At 49.8% G+C, this 20,256-nt stretch overlaps 1 protein-coding gene across 19 annotated transcripts in view; it reads left to right on the forward strand.

The window, feature by feature from the left end:
- Positions 1 to 3,776: 3,776 nt before the first annotated feature.
- The window catches only part of TBC1D9B (TBC1 domain family member 9B), a 40,273-nt gene continuing 23,793 nt past the window's right edge, over positions 3,777 to 20,256 (forward strand). For all 19 annotated transcript variants that reach the window (XR_014055936.1, XM_081497602.1, XM_081497611.1 and 16 more), the window contains exons 1-5: positions 3,777 to 3,903; positions 7,435 to 7,545; positions 12,715 to 12,833; positions 17,688 to 17,916; positions 18,882 to 19,140. Coding sequence is in view for 18 of the 19 variants with exons in the window: in XM_081497602.1 (XP_081353728.1) it covers positions 3,786 to 3,903; positions 7,435 to 7,545; positions 12,715 to 12,833; positions 17,688 to 17,916; positions 18,882 to 19,140 (836 nt within the window). In the remaining variant the exon portion in view is untranslated. The remainder of the gene's footprint in view (positions 3,904 to 7,434; positions 7,546 to 12,714; positions 12,834 to 17,687; positions 17,917 to 18,881; positions 19,141 to 20,256) is intronic.

Raw genomic sequence — 20,256 nt, forward strand, 5'->3', positions numbered from 1 at the left:
ATGGCATGATCGCACGCAACCACAAGGGCTTTCCAGCTGGAGCTTATACGTGCTTACAGAACAAAAGTAGCCTGTGGCCAAGCAGGTACCTCATGACATGCCTGTGCAGTGCCATAAATGATCTCAGCTGTTACATAATAATCATTATTACAAAACATGGGGCAAGAGTGAGAGGGCGTGGCTGAGAGAATCTGACCACAGCCATCTTGGCTAATTTGCTCTTTCCCTACAGATGCTTAATATCAAAAATCACTAGGGAAATGCAAGTCCAAACCACATGAGATACTACTTTATATCTACTTGGTGGCTATAATAAAAAACATAGTAACAAGTGTTGACTAGATATGGAGAAACGACAACCCTCACACATTACTGGTGGGAATGGGAAATGGTGCAACTGCTTTGGAGAACAGTTCCTCAAACACATAGCTTTATCATATGGTCCAACAATTCCACTGTCATGGGTCTACCCAAGAGAACTGAAAACATGTTCACCCAGAAACTTGCACAGATGTTCATAACAGTGTTATCCATAACAGCCAAAAAGGGGAAATAACCCACATGTCCATCAACTGATAAATGGCTAAATAAAATGTGGTATATATAACCAATGGAATATTATTCAGCCATAAAAAATAATGCTAAAACACAGATGAACATTGAATACATTGTGGTAACTGAAAGAGGCAAAACACAAAAGGCTGTATGATACCGTATGACTTCCTTTATATGTGTCTTGCTGCTCAAACTGGCCACTGAAACTAGGGTAGATAAGGCGCGTCAGGGGAAGCTGGAAGAAGACTCGAGGAGCTGTGGGGAGTGCAGACAAGTTTATTCTCTCTGGGCAGCAGCAGCCGGGAGTCTTCAAAGACCACTGATATACTAAGACAGACAAAAGTGGCCCATGGCCAAGTGGGCATGCAGGCCCAGTGCTACCAAGGTTACAGAACATAAGGTATGAGGCTGTGACAGAGTGGGGCAGGAGAGCCAGACTGCCGCCGTGTTGTCAGTTACCCTCTCCAAAATATGAAATGTCCAGAATAAGCAAAATTATAAGGATATAGATAGACTGATTTCTGGAAGGTGGGGGTGCGGGTGGAAGGGGCTGGTGTATAAGGAATGACTGCGAAGAGCTAAGAGGATTCCTTTTGAAATGATGAAAATATCCTGGAATTCTGCTGCTGCCTCCCAGCCTAGCGTGCTGTGCTCTCTGCCTGTCCCCATCAGGCTTTGCCTTCCTCCTGGCGTCGGAGTCCCTCCTTCACAGACAGTGTTTACGGTCACACAACTTTGGGAATATACTAATTACTGTCTTGTGAATTTTACAGCGGTGAGATTTATGGGATGTGAAGTCCATCTTTGAAATTAAGGGAGGAAAATGAAGTAGGCTTAGCACATTCTAAGTGCTCAATAAAATTTTTTTCCTTCTCATAAAGAATAGTTCTCTAAAGGTGGTCTCCAGATTAGCAGCATCAGTATCACCTAGGAGCTTATTAGAAATGCAAATACTCTGAGGCCCACTCTGAGGTGGGGCCCAGTGATCCGCTTTAATGATTCCTCCAGGTGATACTGGTATACACTGCAGCGGCTGCACCATTTCACATTTCCACCAGTAATGTGTGAGGAATGAAGGGACAAAATGACCCTTTACTTCCCCTCAGGGGGTTAACAAGTACAGTTGACCCTGGAACAACACGGGTTAGGGGCACCTACCCTTTGAGAAGTTGAAAAATCTGAGCCTAACTTAATGGCTCTCTGAACCCAAGGTTCCCCTCTATCTACAGTTTTGCATCTGAGGATTCAACCAACAACCAATCATGCAGTACTGGTAGTGTTTAATATTTTTTTAAAAATGAGAATATAAGTGGACCAGTGCAGTTCAAACTCTAGTTGTTCAAAGGTCAACTGTACTACCAGATTCTTAAGGGTAGAGTACTTCCCAGAAAGTACAACAACACAGATCAGTTTAAGCTTCCAAGGTCTTAAAATCAGCCTCTGCATTCTGGAAGTTGGTTCAGATTCTCAAGCAACATCTCAGAAGACTTAATCACTCTGGCTGTTAACCATAAAACTACCTATTCATACCTATATCTAGTCATATTAATATTAGATTCTTAAATGCCAGTGACACAAACCCAATTCAAAACCACCTTAAGCCTCTTTGAATGACTCTAAAGTGCCCCCTTCCCTCTGGCTTCCTGCAGGATTCTGGTAGTCTAGCAGACGGATCCTGCATCCCGTTTAGCCCTGGTGGCTCAACCATAAAGATCCCCCTGCCAAAGAAGGAAAGGCAGGTTTGATCCCTGAGTCAGGAAGATCCCCTGGAGAAGGGAATTGCTACCCACTCCAGTATTCTTTCCCTTCTCTAGGGGAATCTTTCCAACCCAGGGATTGAACCCAGGTCTACTCACATTGCGGGCGGATTCTTTACCAGCTCAGCCACAAGGGAAGCCCAAGACTACTGGAGTGGATAGCCTATCCCTTCTCCAGCGGATCTTCCCGACCCAGGAATCCAACCAGGGTCTCCTGCCTTGCAGGTGGATTCTGTGGGTCTCCTGCCTTGCAGGCGGATTCTGTGGGTCTCCGGCCTTTAAGGCAGGAGAATCTGCCTGCAAGGCAGGAGACCCTGGTTGGATTCCTGGGTCGGGAAGATCCGCTGGAGAAGGGATAGGCTATCCACTCCAGTAGTCTTGGGCTTCCCTTGTGGCTGAGCTGGTAAAGAATCCGCCCGCTATGTGAGTAGACCTGGGTTGGGAAGATTCCCCTGGAGAAGGGAAAGGCTACCCACTACAGTATTCTGGCCTGGAGAATTCCATGGACTATATATAGTTCATGGGGTCGCAAACAGTTGGACATGACTGAGCGACTTTCACTTTCCAGTATCCTTGCCTGGAAAATCCCATGGACAGAGGAGCCTGGAGGGCTACTGCCCATGGGGTCGCAAGAGTCAGACATGACTTAGCGACCAAACAACAAATCTTGATTCATGCCTATTGCCCCGGGCAACATTAACAGTTCCCTCTTTCACTCAAAAGGGTCTTCTGGACTGTGAGGCGGTCCACCCCTACAGGCAAGCACTGGGAGAGCAGGGATCCACATGCCCAGCATCCCTCTGCTGCTTCCCCAAGCTCATGCACAAGCCTCCCGGGCCCCAGGCCCGGTGTTGCCCCCGACCCCAAGCCCACCCAGCCTCAGTGACCCCATCTAACAAGTGAGGGGACTGCACTGGTTTCTGAGGACCCCGCCGGCTTCGGGGCTTCCTAACAACCCGTGCCGGACTCCTTGAGATTCCGTTCGTCTTAGGCCCAAGCGTCAAAATGAGTTGCCACAATAGACCTAACATTTTTCCAGCCACCCTTTCCAAATGTTAACACCCACTGGTTTGCTCTGAACAGTCGGCCAAAAATGTATTTCCAAAGGCTATTCCTTTACATTTTCCCTGCAAACCCTGGACGGGTTTTTACAAAACGCTAGGCGCCCTGCTACCTGTGAATTCAACCATTCCGGCCAGAGGCCATCGGCCCCGGGGCTGAGCCGCTCCTCGGAGACGGCCGCGCGGAGGCCTGTGGCTAGAAGGCCAAGAGGGAAGCAGAGAAGGCCGGGCTCCTTCGGCCTGCGCGCGGAGGCCGGGGCCGGTGGGCGGGGAGAGCGGAACGCGCAACGAGTCCCGAGGCGCCAGGGGGCGCCGCCGGCCCGTGCGCCCCGCCCCGCCCTCTCGGCTCCGCAAGGCGACGGCGGCGGCGCTTCCGCCCGGCCCGCCTCGGCCGGGGGAGAGCGGCGCCGCGATGTGGCTGGGCCCGGAGGAGGTGCTGGTGGCCAACGCGCTGTGGGTGACGGAGCGCGCCAACCCCTTCTTCGTGCTGCAGCGGCGCCGCGGCCACGGCAAGGGCGGCGGCCTCACGGGTGAGAGGCGCGCGGCGGCAGGGCCTGTGGACGCCGCCGCGGGGCGGGCGAGGAAGCAGCGCCGGGAGGCCAGGGCCGGACGGCCGGCGCCGGACAGGCCGGGCCTCGGAGCGTCGCGGCGGCCGCGCACGTCGGCGCGCGGCAGGGGCCGGGAGGCGCTGGGCCGGGACGGGAGCGGGGCGGGAGGCCGGAGAGCGGGCTGCGGGCGGGCGGCGCCAGTGAAGACGGGGCTGGGGCCTCGAGGAGGACATCTGCGCTGGCGTCAGGGGGCGGCCTAGCGGGGAGGCCAGAAGAAGGCCGGCGGCGGCCTCTGCCGGATTCGGTGCCCGGGAGCTTCCCGGGGCGTAGCGGAGGCTTGCGCAGCTTCCCGGAACGGGGTCTCACGGCTGAGAGTCCGCGGGATCTCCTGGGCCTCACTTCCCCCAGGGCCTCCCAGGAGGAGCCGAGAGACACAAGCATTCGTTTCCTTCTGCCTCCTTCATTCCCCACTCACCGAAGAATTGCCTTTTTAGTGAGATCAGAGTTCCTCCCAGCTGCTGCCTGCCTCAGCTCCCATGCCTCCAGCTTCTCCTCATCCGTCTTTCCCTCTTCTTGTTGCATTGGAGCTGCAGGACGAGGCTTAGCCAGATCACCGGTATACGTGTTCTGATGACCTAGCCAGGGTGCCTCTTTGTCTGGGCACTACGCAGGACTGCATCTCCTGGGGCGTGTGGCTTTTGGGTTCCCGGGGATGTCTCCTGGGCACTCCCTCTACAGGTGTCCAAAGTCCAGGCCCTGCCCAAGCAGACCTGGATCAGCCTTAGTTAGGCCAGACCAGTGCCTGTGCCCCTCCGGCGGCCCATTGTTGCCATTGAGGACCGCGGGCCCAGTGTTGTGAGGTCTTCTAATTATCAAGAGAATTTTCTGTGAAAGGTCCTAATTTTAAACATTAGCAGCTAATATAGCCCTGTCAGACGCAGACAGAGGCTTTCCACGGGAGAACTCTTTCTTCAGCCTCTCCTGGGCCACCTCCTAATGTGGAAGTGTGTAGAGACACCAGGAAAACTGTTCTCTGCAGTGCCTTGAGCTCCTTTTGCAAAGGCCTGTAGAATCGCAGGAGCCAGTGTGGGACCTATGTCCTGGACTAGACTGTTCAGTGGAGGTTAGAGAGCAGCCCCTCTGGAGAGACTGACTGGTGGTCCACCTCAAAGCCTATGTAGAAATTAAATGCTTGGGTGCCCAGTACCTTCATGTATATCAGCATACCCATATTTCAGTGTCAGTGCTTGTTCTGTGCTCTGCCTTCCTGTGCAGAGAAGGCCCTTTCTACCATACTCATCTCTCCATGTCCCCCAAAGCAGACTCTCCAGTTCCCTCTGGGAACCATGCCTTGAACTCTCTGCCTTAGCTAGGTTTAGTCAGTTCTCGTATGGCCTGTGCTGTGCCCTTCTCTGTGCCATGATGGACATTATGGTTTCCTGAACACACTCTCCTTGCGGGAGGAACAGTTTGCAATGTGGTTTTATTCAATCTGTCTTTTAGAGATAGATGCCAACCTAGATTCTTCGTTGATGAGTGTGATGACATGATCTGCCATTAAAAAGCTTTCAAGTCTGGCATATGAATATGCCAACGATATAGGAATTAAAATTTCTGAGACCAGAAGAGAAACCTCAACAGGAACAGTTAAAAAAAGTTTATTCCAAATACTGAAAAGGCTTAAATATGCCACTTTAACTGCAGTTTACGGAGGCATTTTAGAACATTTCAGTAAAACAAAGAAAGATTACAGACTCCTGACTTGGATGTGTGTGAAAATTACCTTCTTTTGTAACTGATTATTTTATTGTTAGACTGGAGGGTGAAAAAGCAGATTAAAACGGACTATGAAACAAGTGTTAAAGTCAAGCAATAAAATCACTAGTAATTATCAATAAGAAAATGGTAAAATATTTTCAGATCATACCAAAAGCAGCATTTTATTAAAAGGAAAAAATAGGGACTTCCTTGGTAGTTCAGAGGTTAAGAATGCACCTGCTGGGGTTTCCCTGGTGACTTAGTGGTAAAGAATCTGCCTGCCAATGCAGGAGACACAGGTTTAATCCCTGATCCGGGAAGATCCCACATGCTACAGAGCAGCTGTTGAGCCTGTGCTCTAGAGCCTGCAGGTTGCAGCTACTGAGCCTGTATGTTGTAACTACTGAAGCCCATGTGCCCTAGAGCCTGTGCTCGCACTGCAGCAAGAAGTCATTGCACCACAGCTGGAGAGCAGCCCCCGCTCACCACAGCTAGAGGAAAGCCTACCCAGCAACAAAGACCCCGCACAGCCAAAAAGAAATAAAATTAGTTTTTAAAAAAGGAAAACTATAGGTCCAATATTCCTTATGAACAACAAAAAAGAATCAGCCTGCACATGCAGGGGACACATGTTCTATCCCTCCCTGGTCCAGGAAGATTCCACGTGCCACGGAGCGACTGAGTCCATACTCGAGCCCACGCTCTGCAACGGGAGAAAGCACCACACTGAGAAGCAACTACAGAATAGCCCACATAGCAATGAAGACCCAGCGCAGCCAAAAATAAATAAATAAATAATACGCAAACTTCAAATATGAACAATGGACAGGCTTTTATTTAGCTGAATAATTCAATTAATGAAGAGGAATAAATCAAATAGTTGCAAAATGTAAACATTTCCTCTGATTTATGGGGGAAATAGTGATGTTGACAAATGTTGATGACATTGTGATAAGAAGGAAAACTTGAAATGTCCTAAAATGCTTCAGAGATGGAAAAAAAAAACGGGACAATTTGGAGGATACTAAAAGTTTGCCTGTTATTTTCCATCATGACTTTTGAGGCTACATTATCTTCCTGTTGTTGATGTGGAAAAGGATGTTAAAAATCATTGTCTTGTGAAAAAGGCATCAGAGTATACAGCCAGAAATGTCAGAGACACGTCTTAAGAAATGTGTCTGGCAGTTAATAAAACAAATTACATTGTTTTTCTGGATTTTGTGATATTTGTGGTATTGTTTTGTTTAATATTTATTTGGTTGGTTGTGCTGAGTCTTAGTTGCGTCATGTGGGATCTTTAGTTGCAACATGTAGAGTCTGATTTCCTGACGGGCATCGAACCCAGACCCCTGCATTGGGAGCATAGTCTTAGCCACTGGACCACCAGGGAAGTCCTTGTTGTTTTGTTTTGTTGTACTTCCTCATTCTGAACAAATGCTAGTTTTCAAATCTGATTTTGTGTTTTTCTTGAAGAGGGCCTCCCGGATTATGTGAGCTTTGAGCACCATAAAGCTTGAACCAGCCCCTGCCTGCAGGTGTTTCTGAGTCAGGAGGATAAACAGGAATAAGTAGGAGGGGATTTTTTGATAGGGATCAGAAAGGCTGAAGGCCTTTGAGGAGAAAGAAGTAATTTAATGAACTAGGATGACGCACAATGTTTCACCGTCTGGGCTGGGGCTGTGGGGGCACTGCTCCCCTCATGGCTGCCTCAGCACAGCTCTCCCTCAACCTCCCCTCTCTCTGCCCTGTTGCCAGGTCTTCTTGTGGGCACCCTGGATGTGGTGCTGGACTCCAGCGCCCGCGTGGCCCCTTACCGCATCCTCCACCAGACCCAGGACTCGCAGGTCTACTGGACAGTGGCATGCGGTAGGTGCCTTGAATCACCAGGGGTGCTGGGCAGGGCCTGACCCAGAGAGGGAGGGACTCAGCCTGCATTCCTGCACTGGATGTGGCCTACTGGGAATCTGGTGCTGCCTTTTATTCAGACAGCACAGGCCAGGCCAACATCCACCTTAGGAAGGCAACATGGCTATGCACGGATGCAGGGCAGGTGAGGTGAGTGTCATGAAGCCCTGTGCCTTTCCAAGGGCTTGGCTTTGGGTAGTGTCCATGTTCTGCTAACCTTTTCTCAAGATGATACAGTTGATCATTTTTCATGTACTTCATAATTTTTTAATTCACCTACTCACTAAAAGTTATCTTTAAACCCCCAAATCAATACTTGTGGTGATTTTGGACATCTGAGGAAGTGTGTGTGTGCAGAGCAGTGAAGAATTTGAATCACCAGACACAAAGGTTCCCCGCTGAGGTGGCACAAGCCACCTTCCTGCCTTCTTGTTTCAGCTGTCAAACCATGAACATGTCTCCTGTTAGAAATCTAAGCGATGTGCTTTTCATGGTTTTGTGTTATCTGTTGATGACTCTGCTGTTTAAAATGGCCCCAAGTATAATGCTAAAGTGCTGCATGGCATGTGGTGCTTTTAAGGGCAAGAAGCTGTGATGTGCCTTATGGAGAAAATATGAGTTAGAGGAGCTTCCTTCAGGCATGAGTTACAGTGCTCCTGGCTATGAGTTCAGTGCTAGGATGTTAAAAGTATGTATTAAGTAAGATGCCTTTAAGCAGAAGTGAAAGAGGAGAGTGGAAAAGTTGGCTTAAAGCTCAACATTCAGAAAACTAAGATCATGGCATCCGGTCCCATCACTTCATGGCAGATAGATGGGGAATCAGTGGAAACAGTGGCTGACTTTATTTTTCTGGGCTCCAAAATCACTGCAGGTGGTGATTGCAGCCATGAAATTAAAAGACACTTACTCCTTGGAAGGAAAGTTATGACCAACCTAGACAGCGTATTAAAAAACAGAGACATTACTTTGCCAACAAAGGTCCATCTAGTCAAGGCTATGGTTTTTCCAGTGGTTATGTATGGATGTGAGAGTTGGACTATAAAGAAAGCTGAGTGCCAAAGAATTGATGCTTTTGAACTGTGGTGTTGGAGAAGACTCTTGAGAGTCCCTTGGAGTGCAAGGAGATCCAACCAGTCCATCCTAAAGGAGATCAGTCCTGGGTGTTCATTGGAAGGACTGATGTTGAAGCTGAAACTCCAGTACTTTGGCCACCTCATGCGAAGGGCTGGTTCATTGGAAAAGACCTTGATGCTGAGAAAGATTAAGGGTAGGAGGAGAAGGGGACAACAGAGGATGAGATGGTTGGATGGCATCACCGACTCGATGGACAGGAGTTTGGGTAAAGTCCCGGAGTTGGTGATGGACAGGGAGGCCTGGCGTGCTGCGATTCATGGGGTCTCAAAGAGTCGGACACGACTGAGTGACTGAACTGAACTGAAAGCAGAAAGACATTAGACAAAGTAGTATATGGATCACTTGATGAAAATGTTGTGACCGGAGGCTCATAGGAAGTTGGCCCTATAGCTCCCCTGGGAGCAGTATTGGCAAATTCAGCGTTCCAGGAAACTTGTAGAACACAACCACTGTGAATAACAAGAATCAGCTATAGTTGTCCTAAGAGGAAACAGCCACTCTCCCGAGAATCCAGGAGGAAGTCCCCTTTCAGCAGGACCAGCCTAGCTGAGGTCCCTGGGATAGAAGAGCAGTCATAGCTGGCTCTTAGATAGCACTTCCTGCCTGTCAGGTATGTGAACCTCCCAACAACTCCAGAAAGTAGAACGTGGGTTTTCCCTGTTTTAAAGATGAGGAAACTGTGGCCCAGAGGGGTTAATAAACTTCCCCGAAGTCCCACAGAGCTCTAGATCAGACTCAGAGCCCTTGTGTCCACTGTGCTAAATACCTCTCTGTGCTAGCAGCCACAGTGTCCCTGCACCCCAAGATAGTGTTTGCCCTTGGAGACCTGAGAAGAGGTGATGAGAGTGCTCACAGCTGGACTCCAGCCATGGGGGCTGGGATTGGGTGCCAGGGCACCCTGAGCAGAGCACTTGCAGGAGCAAGAGGCTTCCTGTGTGGGAGGCGCCCAGGGCAGCTGCTGTGTGCCTGGGCCAAGATGAGCTGCTTCGTGCTGAAATGGGTCCTCAAGGTGTTCGTCTGTGTCTCAGGGTCTTCCTTCTCAGAGAGTGGATGGAGAAGGGGCAGTGGCAGTGAGAGCAGCATCTCTGTGGAAAGAGGGGAGTGTGGTTGCTCTGGGGAGCCTTGTGGGAAGCCCACAGGGGAGGGGTGCACTGCACTGGGGAGCTCCTGCCCTGGCCAGGCCCCTGTGCTCATCTGCCTGTGCCTCTCTGTTTTTGCCCACACGGCTCTTCAGCTCTCCAAAACCAGACCTTACTGACACCTGCCACTGAATCTTGACCCTTAGCTTACTGTTACAGGACTTTTCGCCTTTAAATTTTAAGTACTATTTCTGTTTTTCCAGAACTTTTTATGAATTATCTTTTTGATTCTTAGAGCACCTCGGAGACAGGTACAGTTATTTTCATTTTATAGGCTGAAGCTGAGGCACAGTTAGGTTGAGCATGTTGCCCAGAGTCACCTCACTGGCAAGTAACCAAACCATAATGCTAATCCAGGCTGCTCATACCCTCGAGTTGCTGGTCTGGTGGGAGAACTACAAGGGGCTTCCCTTATAGCTCAGTTCATAAAGAATCTGCCTGCAATGCAGGAGACCCAGGTTTGATCCCTGGGTCAGAAAGATCTCCTGGAGAAGGAAATGGCAACCCAGTCCAGTAATCTTGCCTGGAGAATCCCATGGACAGAGGAGCCTGGCAGGCTACAATCCATGAGGTTGCAAGAGTCGGACAGAACTTAGCAACTAAACCATCACCAAAGGACTTTCAGGGTCTGCCTGCCTCCATTTCTGTCTTCTTCCCCAAGCTCACACCTGACCTTCAGCCAGACAAGACACTTGGAGGGCCTGAAGTCCTTCACTGCATCTGTCCTGGCTGACATGCCTACAGCGTCCCCCCACATCCACATTACCTCCCTCTGCTCTGTTGAGTACCTGCCTAGATGTCACACTCTATAGAAACTTCCCCAGATTCCCCAGAACCACGTACCACCTACCGCTTCTCCCTCCCTTGGACTTGCCACGTCCCCAACCGGCACTTTTGCACTGAAGGCTTGTTGCTCTCCCACGAGACCAGCGACTCCGTGAGAGTGCAGACAGTCTGGATTAGCATTATGGTTTGGTCACTTGCCAGCGAGGTGACTCTGGGCAACATGCTTAACCTAACTGTGCCTCAGCTTCATCCCATAAAATGAAAATAACTGTACCTGTTTCTGAGGTGCTCTAAGAATCAAATAAGATAATTTATTAAAAGTTCTGGAAAAACAAATAGCACTTAAAATTTAATTAGCTATTATATTTTTTATTACCAGTACCCAGCATAGAGATAGAATAGTTTCAGTATTTACTTGGTACTAAATGATTTCCTAAAGAAAATCAGTCCTGAATATTCATTGGAAGGACTGATGCTGAAGCTGAAACTCCAATACTTTGGCCACCTGATGCTAAGAACTGACTCGTTGGAAAAGACCCTGATGCTGGGAAAGATGAAGGCAGGAGGAGAAGGGGACAACAGAGGTTGAGATGGTTGGATGGCATCACCGACTCAATGGTCATGAGTTTGAGCAAGCTTCAGGAGCTGGCGATAGAGAGGGAAGCCTGGTGTGCTGCAGTCCGTGGGGTCTCAGAGAGTCTGACACGACTGAGCAACTGAACTGAAATGAAGATCAAGTTGCTTTTAACTAATAATTCTTTTACCTGAATATATGTAAATATTTATAATTAAAGTGCAGACATCCACACAGGCATAGTGAACAAGATTCCTTTGTTTTAGGTTGCCAGCAACATGTGTGTGAGAGTTGCATCACATGCAAATTCAACTTTCACATTCAAATATGGGTTCTTAGCAAAAAAAGCAAGCAAGAAAGAACTCCCTTCTCCTAACAACTAGGCCTTGACCTCTATGCACTAGGGAAAGGAGGCCATAATAGATATGCAAAGAAAAATGAAAAAAAAATAATTCATGGATCATTTAGGAACTTCTATTTATGGTTATCTGTTATAATCATCTATTGTTATGCTTATCATCATGATTATCACTGTTATTGTATGATTCTGGGTTTAATCATCTTCACATGGACATTCTCCCTCAGACCCATGGGAAAGGGTCTTTCCATGCAGTTGCTTGTTAGGGTGGTGAACTGCTTGGGTAAATGCAAAGAAACGAAATCAAGCCTAACCAAGACAGGGTGGACTGTGATTCTGGAAGACAGAGCTTGAGCAGGTACTGGGCTGCCTCTGAGTTTTTCCATTTCCACAGGGCCTGTGATGCCCTCGAGGGGCCCTCTTCCCGAGGAGGACAGGGACCTCCCTCCTAGGTGAGGCAGACACTGGGGACCAGCTAGCAACTAAAAGAGTCAAACGGGTGAAACAAAGAGTTCCTGGAAGGGACAGGATCCTGTTGGGATGAGAACTCGGGGGGAGGGGGGGCGGGGAAGAAGAGCAGCCTGGATGGGGCATCTGGCTTCAGAGACAGGGAGGGGCCCTCTGGCCCAGCAAGAGACCAGCCAGCCAGGGACCTGGAGTCCTGCAGGAAGCTCCAGCTGTCATCTGTGGAGGCCTAAACTCTCAGGAGAACTGCAGTCACTTATACCAAGTCTGACTGTGTCTGGCTAATCACCTACATGTGGAAGACCACATTAAGTCCTTTTGTCTTGAAGAAAAGTAAGCAAGCAAATCTGCAAATGTACAAACTGTTTCTGGGAGGACACATAAGAAACTAGCAGCCACTCTTGCTCTTGGTGTTAGAGGGAAATTGAGGCTTTATTTTTTTCGTGACTCTATCTGAATTTTTTTATTTTGTGTTTTTATCAGGACCATTTATGACTTTTGTTATATATATATATACACATACATATATATATGGAAAGAGTAAACAGGTGAAAGATAGTAATCATTTTTGTATAGCAAATTATGTCATCCATTTTAAACTCTCTCTGAGTTTATGATTAAGGCCTGCTCATTTTGTGATTTTCCTTTTCGTTATTCCACCAAACCTCCCCTAGGTTCTTCCCGAAAAGAGATCACAAAACACTGGGAATGGCTGGAAAATAATTTACTCCAGACGCTCTCCATCTTTGACAATGAGGAAGATATCACCACCTTCGTCAAGGGCAAGATACACGTAAGACTCACTCTCCATGCTGGTTCTGACTCCCTGCTTTGGGGTAGCAGTATTCACCTATGTCATCCTCTGTAACCTTCAGACAACATGGTATAGTTCTTTCCTCCATTAAGCAGAGGTGGAATGACGTGTCCGATCCTGTTCTCTTGGTATTGAAAGGGGCAGTTGAACTCATTGTATGCAGGCCTCATCTGGCCAGCCACCAGAGTCTGACTGAGCATAGCTGGGAGTTCCCACTCCCTTAGCGAGTGTTAGAGCAAATATGCAGATATACAACTCTGTGTCTAGCTCCTTGGCCAACAGAGGAAGAAGTTGGAAATGGCAGGATAATATGAAGTATATTTCTATCATAAAGCTAACATTACTTCAGAATGCACAGATATTTTGACCCAGCAATTCCATTCCTTGGAATTTACCCTTGAGTGTATTTATATGTGCAGAATGACATATGTATCAGGATGTTCCCTGCAGTACTGTCAGGGAACAGTGCTGGAAAAAAGCTGGAAACAGTGCCTCCCAGTCCCGCGGTAAGAGGGGAAGCAGCTGTTCTTTCCTTTGCTAATCGAGTGATCATACTTGCTAACCTAGTATTTATTATTTTCTATATGAATACTGTGCTGAGCACCTTACATTCACAGGACTTGATCAGTCATATGTGATATTCTTAGTGGAATACTTTACAGGTAGCAAAATAATTATGAATGTGTAAAAACTTATTATAGCAATGTTTAGATTGTCTCCCCTTTAGGGAATAATTAACATAATGAGCATTTATTTGAGAATGTATATGTATGTGTCTGCCTTTTTTTCTTTCTGGTGGTTTATTGCCTTGGGTTAGATTCCTCAGAGAGCCCTTACCAGGTCAGAGTTTATGATACAAACTTGCTCTGGGCAAGCCCTTGTGACTTCATAATGCCAGAACTTCCTAGACCTGGGCAGATAGCACCGAGAGTTCCTCAGCAGTTCCCTGTGTACCTTGGGGTTAGTTAGGATAGGACCTGTGTTGCCTTTCTAGCTCCAGGAAACTAGGCAAAGAGAGCAGAGGCAAGTCTTCACTCTCCTAATGAACCATCTGGGCAATAATAATAATAACGGCAACATTATGGAATGTTTCCCTTATGCCAAGCCCAAACAAACTAATCAACAAAATAGAACAAAGTTCTCGATGAGTCAAAGAAAAAATGGAAATTAGAAAATGTTGAGGTGAGGGGGCTTCCCTGGTGACTCAGTGGTGCAGGGTCCAATGCAGGAGACACGGGTTTGATCCCTGGGCCAGGAGGATTCCACATGCCATGGAGCAGCTGAGTCCGTGCAGCACAGCTATTGAGTCTGTGCTCTAGAGCCCGAGAGTGCACCTGCGGAGCCTACGAGCTGCAGCTCTGAAGCCCGACCCCCCTAGAGCCTGTTCTCCCCAACAAGAGGAACCACTGCAATGAGCAGTCCTCACAGCACAGCTAAGGGGTTGCCCCCATGCACTGCAACTAGAGAAAAGCCCACACAACAACGAAAACCCAGGGCAGCCAAAAATAAATTAATTAATTAAAAATTATTGATTAAAAAGAAAATGTTGAGGGAATTCCCTGGCAAGCCAGTGGTTAGGACTCAGCACTTTTACTGCTGGGACCCTGGTTTAACCTCTGGTTGGAGAGCTAAGATCCTGCAAGATGCACGATGCCACCAAAAAAAAAAAGAGAGAGCTGGACAGTTATAGAAACACTACCATATATCAGAATTTGTGAGAGGTAGTAAAAGCAGCACACAAGGAAAAGTCTTAAGTTTTAGGTTTTATAATGATGTGATAAAAAAGAAAGGTGGGGATTAGTGAGCCAAGTGTCCAATTCAGTAAATTAGAAGAATTCCAGAGAAACCAGGAAATTAGACGGAAATACAGTTATCACAGAAAGATTTACTATTCACCAAAGACTCTACTATTCACCAGGTTATAGTTGGCATTTTTTAGCAGTAAAGTATTTTTTAATTAAGATAGGTACCTTGTTTTTTTAGACATAATACTATTACATATTTAATAGACTACAGTATAATGTAGACATAACTTCTATATGCACTGTGAAACCAAAAAAATTGTATGACTTGCTTATATGTGCTTTATTGCTATGGTTCAGAACCACACCAGCAATATCTCCAGGGTATGCCTGTAACAAAAGGAAGAAGTTAATTTCTTGGAAAATAAAGAAATGATACAGAAAAACAACAGATCAAAAAACAGATTATTTAAAAAAAACAGATCTAAAATATAAACATACCTGTGGCAAAAGTGATACAGGACAAAAGAGAAAAACCTCAAGCTATGTTGGGAATGAAATATAACAGCACCTTTTAAAAAAAAGCAGGGTTTAAAAAAAAAAGAGAAAATGCCACGAACAGCTTTGCAACCATAAATTATAAGAATTAAGACAAGATGGACATTATTAAAATAATGTTTTAGTTTCCAGTTGCTATTGTAACAAGTTACCATAAACTTAGTGATTTAAAACAGCAGAAGTTCTTAGGGCTTCCCTGGTGGCTCAGTGGTAAAGAATCCACCTGCCAATGCACGATACACGGGTTCGATCCCTCATCTGGGATTGTGTGTCGCACCTATTGAGCTTGTGCTCTAGAGCCAGGAAGCCACAGCTACTGAAGCCCATGCGCTCTGGAGCCCGCGCTCTGCAGCAAGAGGAGCTGCTACAGTGAGAGGCTCGAGCACCGCAGCTGGAGAGTAGCTCCCGCTCACTGCAGCTGGAGAAAAGCCTGACAGCAAGAAGACCCAGGACAGCCAGACATTTTAAAACACTAATGTTAAGTAAGCACAAGTTTCTTATCTTACAGTTCTGCATGTCAGAAGTCTGAAATGAAATCTCATAGGCTAAAATCAAGGAATCGGCAGGACTGATTCTTGGAAGCTCCGAGGGGAGCTAGCTTCCTTGCCTTTTTTAGCTTTTAGGAACTTTGTAGGGCTTCCCTTTACTGAATCCACCTGCCAATGCAGGAGACACAGGTTAAATCCCTGGGTCAGGAAGATCCCCTGGAGAAGGAAATGGCAACCCACTGCCAGTATTCTTGCGTGGGAAATCCCATGGACAGAGGAGCCTGGTGGACTACAGTCCAAGGGGTTGCGAAGAGTCGGACATGACTGAGCGACTAAACAACAACAAGAGCCGTGTATTTCGTAGTTCTTGGTCCTTACCTTTCTTTTTAATGCCAGTAGCACTGACGTCCTGACTGACTTGTTTAATCAATTGGTACCTCTCTCTCAACTCTTCTGGGAATTGGGATGTAACATCTTTAGTGTGTTAGTCTCTCAGTCATGTCCGATTCTGCAACCCCATGGACTGTAGCCCACCAGGCTCCTCTGTCCGTGGAGAGTCTCCAGGCAAGAACACTGGAGTGGGTTGCCATGCCCTCCTCCAGGGCAACATCTTTAGGGGGGCTGTTATCTGATCTGCCACATAATAGAACTTAAACTGAGACAAAGAAATAGAGAATTTGAATATGCCTAAAACTGTTAAAGAAATTAAATTAGTAATTTAAAATCTCCCCAGTGATTGTTACAGTGCATTTCTATCAGCTCGCAAACAAAATCCTAGTCCTGTGAGCCAGGTTGTTCATTCCCATCGGTGGGGACCATTACTTGAGCAGAGGCCAGTGGGAATGCAGAGAAAAATGCAAAGCAGAATGTCAGCCCCTTTGCTCCCTTTGGGGATCTCCCAGGTGCAGCTGAAGGAGTGGGGGCCACCTGCTGAGACCCAGGAAGGGGGCCTAAAGGCCAAGGTGCCAGTGACGGTCCATAGGCTGTCTGGCACTCACCATTCTGCTGGTGGGGCCCCTTCTCCAGCCTCCCAGTAGCCACACTGGAGGGCAGCAGGAGAGAAAGGTGGGGCCTTAGTAGTGAGAGGGTGCTCAGATGGTAGAGCTCGCTTCTGCAGCAGTCCTCTGGGAAGGCAGACAGGCAGCTTGAGAGACAGAGGTGTTGGGGTTGCAGTTACAGTGGTGCTGTCTGTACAGAAATGGAGGTGCTGCTCTTGGATCCTCACCCCAGCTCCTGGCTGTTTCTCCTACTCGTGGATGCAGGGACATGAGGCTGCTGGGAGGCTCAGTGGAAGCGGCAGTCTGGCCACATCACTTGCCTTGAATTCCTTTAGCTTATCGAGTCGTCATCCCCCTGGAAGATCTACGTATACATTTTGAGCCAGATGTACTAAGAACCTGTTGTACCCCCAGGAGGTTTGGCTCTGGGGCCCAGGGTGATATCTCTGGGCACCCTGAGCCCAGTAAAGATGCTGGCAGGACACAGCACTGACACGCTCTTAGCTGGGTGGGTCCTGCTGCTGGCCCAAGGGCTTTGAGCAAGGGCCAGAGGCAGTAGCCACCTGGGATGGGGAGGAGGGGGAGTGTCAGATACAGAACATCCTTCGGGACACTGGCATGAGAAATGCCCTTCATAGAACAGTGCCACAGCAGGATCCCATTTGGGCAAAGAAAGAAGGGAAAGAGCAGGTTGTGTGTATTTGCTTAAAGGTGCATCAATGCCAGCCTGTTTGGGAGAAAATCAGCAAAGTGGATAGAAGAGCAGAGGACATGGAGACTCCCTTCTCACTGAACTCCCTTCTCTACTATTTGCAAATTTTGTTGCCATGTTTATGTATTATATTTTTCAGGTATTTACATTAAAATAACTAAAATGTAAATTTAAAAGTCTTTGCTCTGAGCCAGTAGAGAAAAATAGCTCGGGGAGTTAGGGGACTCGCCTGCTCTGCGTGGCCAGAGCAGCTGTCGCGTCTCCCTGCTTGTGGCCCTCGGGTCAGTGTCCAGAGCCCCGCGTGCCCCTGGCTGATTCCCCGTGTCCTCCTCCAGGGCATCATCGCAGAAGAGAACAAGAACTTGCAGCCCCAGGGAGATGAGGACCCTGGGAAGTTCAAGGAGGCCGAGCTGAAAATGAGGAAGCAGTTTGGGATGCCCGAGGGGGAGAAGCTGGTCAACTACTACTCCTGCAGCTACTGGAAGGGCCGTGTGCCCCGGCAGGGCTGGCTCTACCTGACCGTCAACCACCTCTGCTTCTACTCCTTTCTGCTGGGCAAGGAGGGTGAGTGCAAGCAGCAGGGCTGTTCCTTGCATCACTGCCCACCCTCCCTGCCCCAGCCTCCAGCTGGTGCTGGCATCCTCCTCTGTACTCACCCTCCACCTCACCTCTAGAAAGTGCACCACCTCCCCAGACTTCCTGAGGGCTCTGCCTCCTTGGCCCCCAGATATTCTGTCTGCACACAACCGGCAGAGAGTCTCCTTAGAACACAGTGACCCATGAGCAGAATACCCAGACTTGAGCCAAACATCACCTGGCCCTTGGGGGCTTCCGTCTGCATCAACCAGCACAGTTCTTCACATACTGACTTTTCTCAGGGCCTCCCCTCTTTCATGTAGAACATACCAGGGCCCCCGTCGTCCCTGAGCGGCTCCAGGTTACATGGGGCCTTGGATGTGTGCCTCTGCATCCACTTACTGCGGGGCCCTCCCCCAGGAAGCCCTGGCCTCACGACAAAGGGCAGATGCCCAGCCAGTGCCCTCTGCTGCCACATCACTCCCGGAAAGCAGCCCCAAGGCTTTAGCTGTTCTCAGTGTTCCCTGTCCTGGGCCCGGCAAGGCCAGCGCCGAGCCATGCACACACTTGTCCCAGCCTCAGCTGCCTCTCTCCCGCCTTCAAATCCGCTCCTGAAGCCGGGGCCAGTGTCCTCTCTGTGCTGGTCACACCATGCGTGACTTGTTCTCGTAGCAGCGCACTCCCCCAAGCTGGGTTTTTCAGGTCCAGGGGCTCAGCTCGCTCACTTCTGCTTGTTCATTCATGTCATCCTTCAGCCATTCTGTGGGCAAACCCAGGAGATGCTTGGGACTGGGAGCTGGGTCAGTCCAGCAAGCCGGGCTCCGGCCCGGGGGCCGGCAGCAAAAGCTGTCTGCTCGCCACCGCAGCTTCTGGGCATGGGAGGAGTCGGGAGCCGCTGCCCAGCCCTGCAGCGGCTTTGCCCTCATGCTGGGTCTGTCCCCTCGGGCGTCCAGTGAGCCTGGTGGTGCAGTGGGTGGACGTCACGCGGCTGGAGAAGAACGCCACACTACTCTTCCCCGAGAGCATCCGCGTGGACACCCGGGACCAGGAGCTCTTCTTCTCCATGTTCCTCAACATCGGGGAGACCTTCAAGCTCATGGAGCAGCTGGCCAACCTGGCCGTGCGGCAGCTGCTGGACAGCGAGGGCTTTCTGGAGGAGAAGGCGCCGCCCCGGCCTCCTCGGCCGCACAGGAACGTCTCTGCGCTGAAGCGGTGCGTCGGGCCCGCCCCCAGCGGGGACCCGCCCTCCTCACCCGCACAGCCGCCCGTGTGGGAGGGGGGCCCGGGGAGGGCTGGTTTGTAGCAGGGCCCGCAGGGCCGCCGGGGATGCTCAGAGGCATCATCTTCAGAACCCAGCCGCTGGCCTGGAGGGAGTGCTTCAGGATGGCAGTCTGGGACAGGAAGCTGAGGCCCCGCAGACAGAGTAACCTGCCCCAGACCCCCGGCCCTTGGCGGTGAGCGAGCAGCGGAGCCCAGGACCGCCGCCCACCGCGGGAGCGGGGCAACCCCGGAGGCCGCGTCAGGAAGGCCTCAGTGCATCCTCGCTCAGGGAGCACAGCCGTCTTCCCGCCGGACGGACGGCTCGGCTCAGGGCCTCGGGAGAGCGCCCTGCCCGGCCCTGAGGTCCCTGCCACTCAGTCTGTGGGAACCAGCAGACCGAGGAGCACGTCGCTGGGCCGGCCCCTCCAGAGCAGCTCTGTTCTTGCTCCTCCGTGGCCACTCAAGGGGACACTCAGAGGCTCACTGGGAGCTCAGAGACCGCCTGAGTGAGAGGCCCGCCCGTGTGCTCAGAGCCTGCGGTCTAGGCCCCGACTCTTGGGGGCACCGTCTGGCAGAGTGCTGTCCAAGGCCGTCACTCGCCTCACGCGAGTGACCAAGTGGCTCTCAGAACCTCTGGGAAGAAAACAAGCAGGGCGGGACTTGGCAGTCTCTGGCACTGTCCGTCGAGGGTGCCCGCCAGGCCCGGCTATCGCTGCCGGCCGCTCCCCTGGGGCTAGGGGTGGAGGAGAGATGCGCACAAGGATTGGTCCCCCGTAGGGGCAAGAAGCAGGCCGCCGGTCCTGCCTCACACGGTCATAGGCCCAGCGAGGCTGTGTTTCTGTTAAACAACAGCACCCTGTGTTTAATGTTTTTTGAGGTTTTTTGGTCCAAGCTACTCAGCACTTGGGATCTTAGTTTCCCAACCAGGGATTGAACCTGCTCCCCCTGCAGTGGAAGCTTGGAATCTTAACCACTGGCCTGCTGGGGAAGTCCTAGCACCCTGTGTTTTCGTCCTAACTCCACACCTGCCTGTCAGGAGGCCCTGTCCAGGTTTCCCGGTGGGGCCGG

Source organism: Giraffa tippelskirchi, chromosome 6 (genome assembly GCF_054371585.1).
Source record: "Giraffa tippelskirchi isolate mGirTip1 chromosome 6, T2T-mGirTip1v1.2.pri, whole genome shotgun sequence".
NCBI lineage: Eukaryota > Metazoa > Chordata > Mammalia > Artiodactyla > Giraffidae > Giraffa > Giraffa tippelskirchi.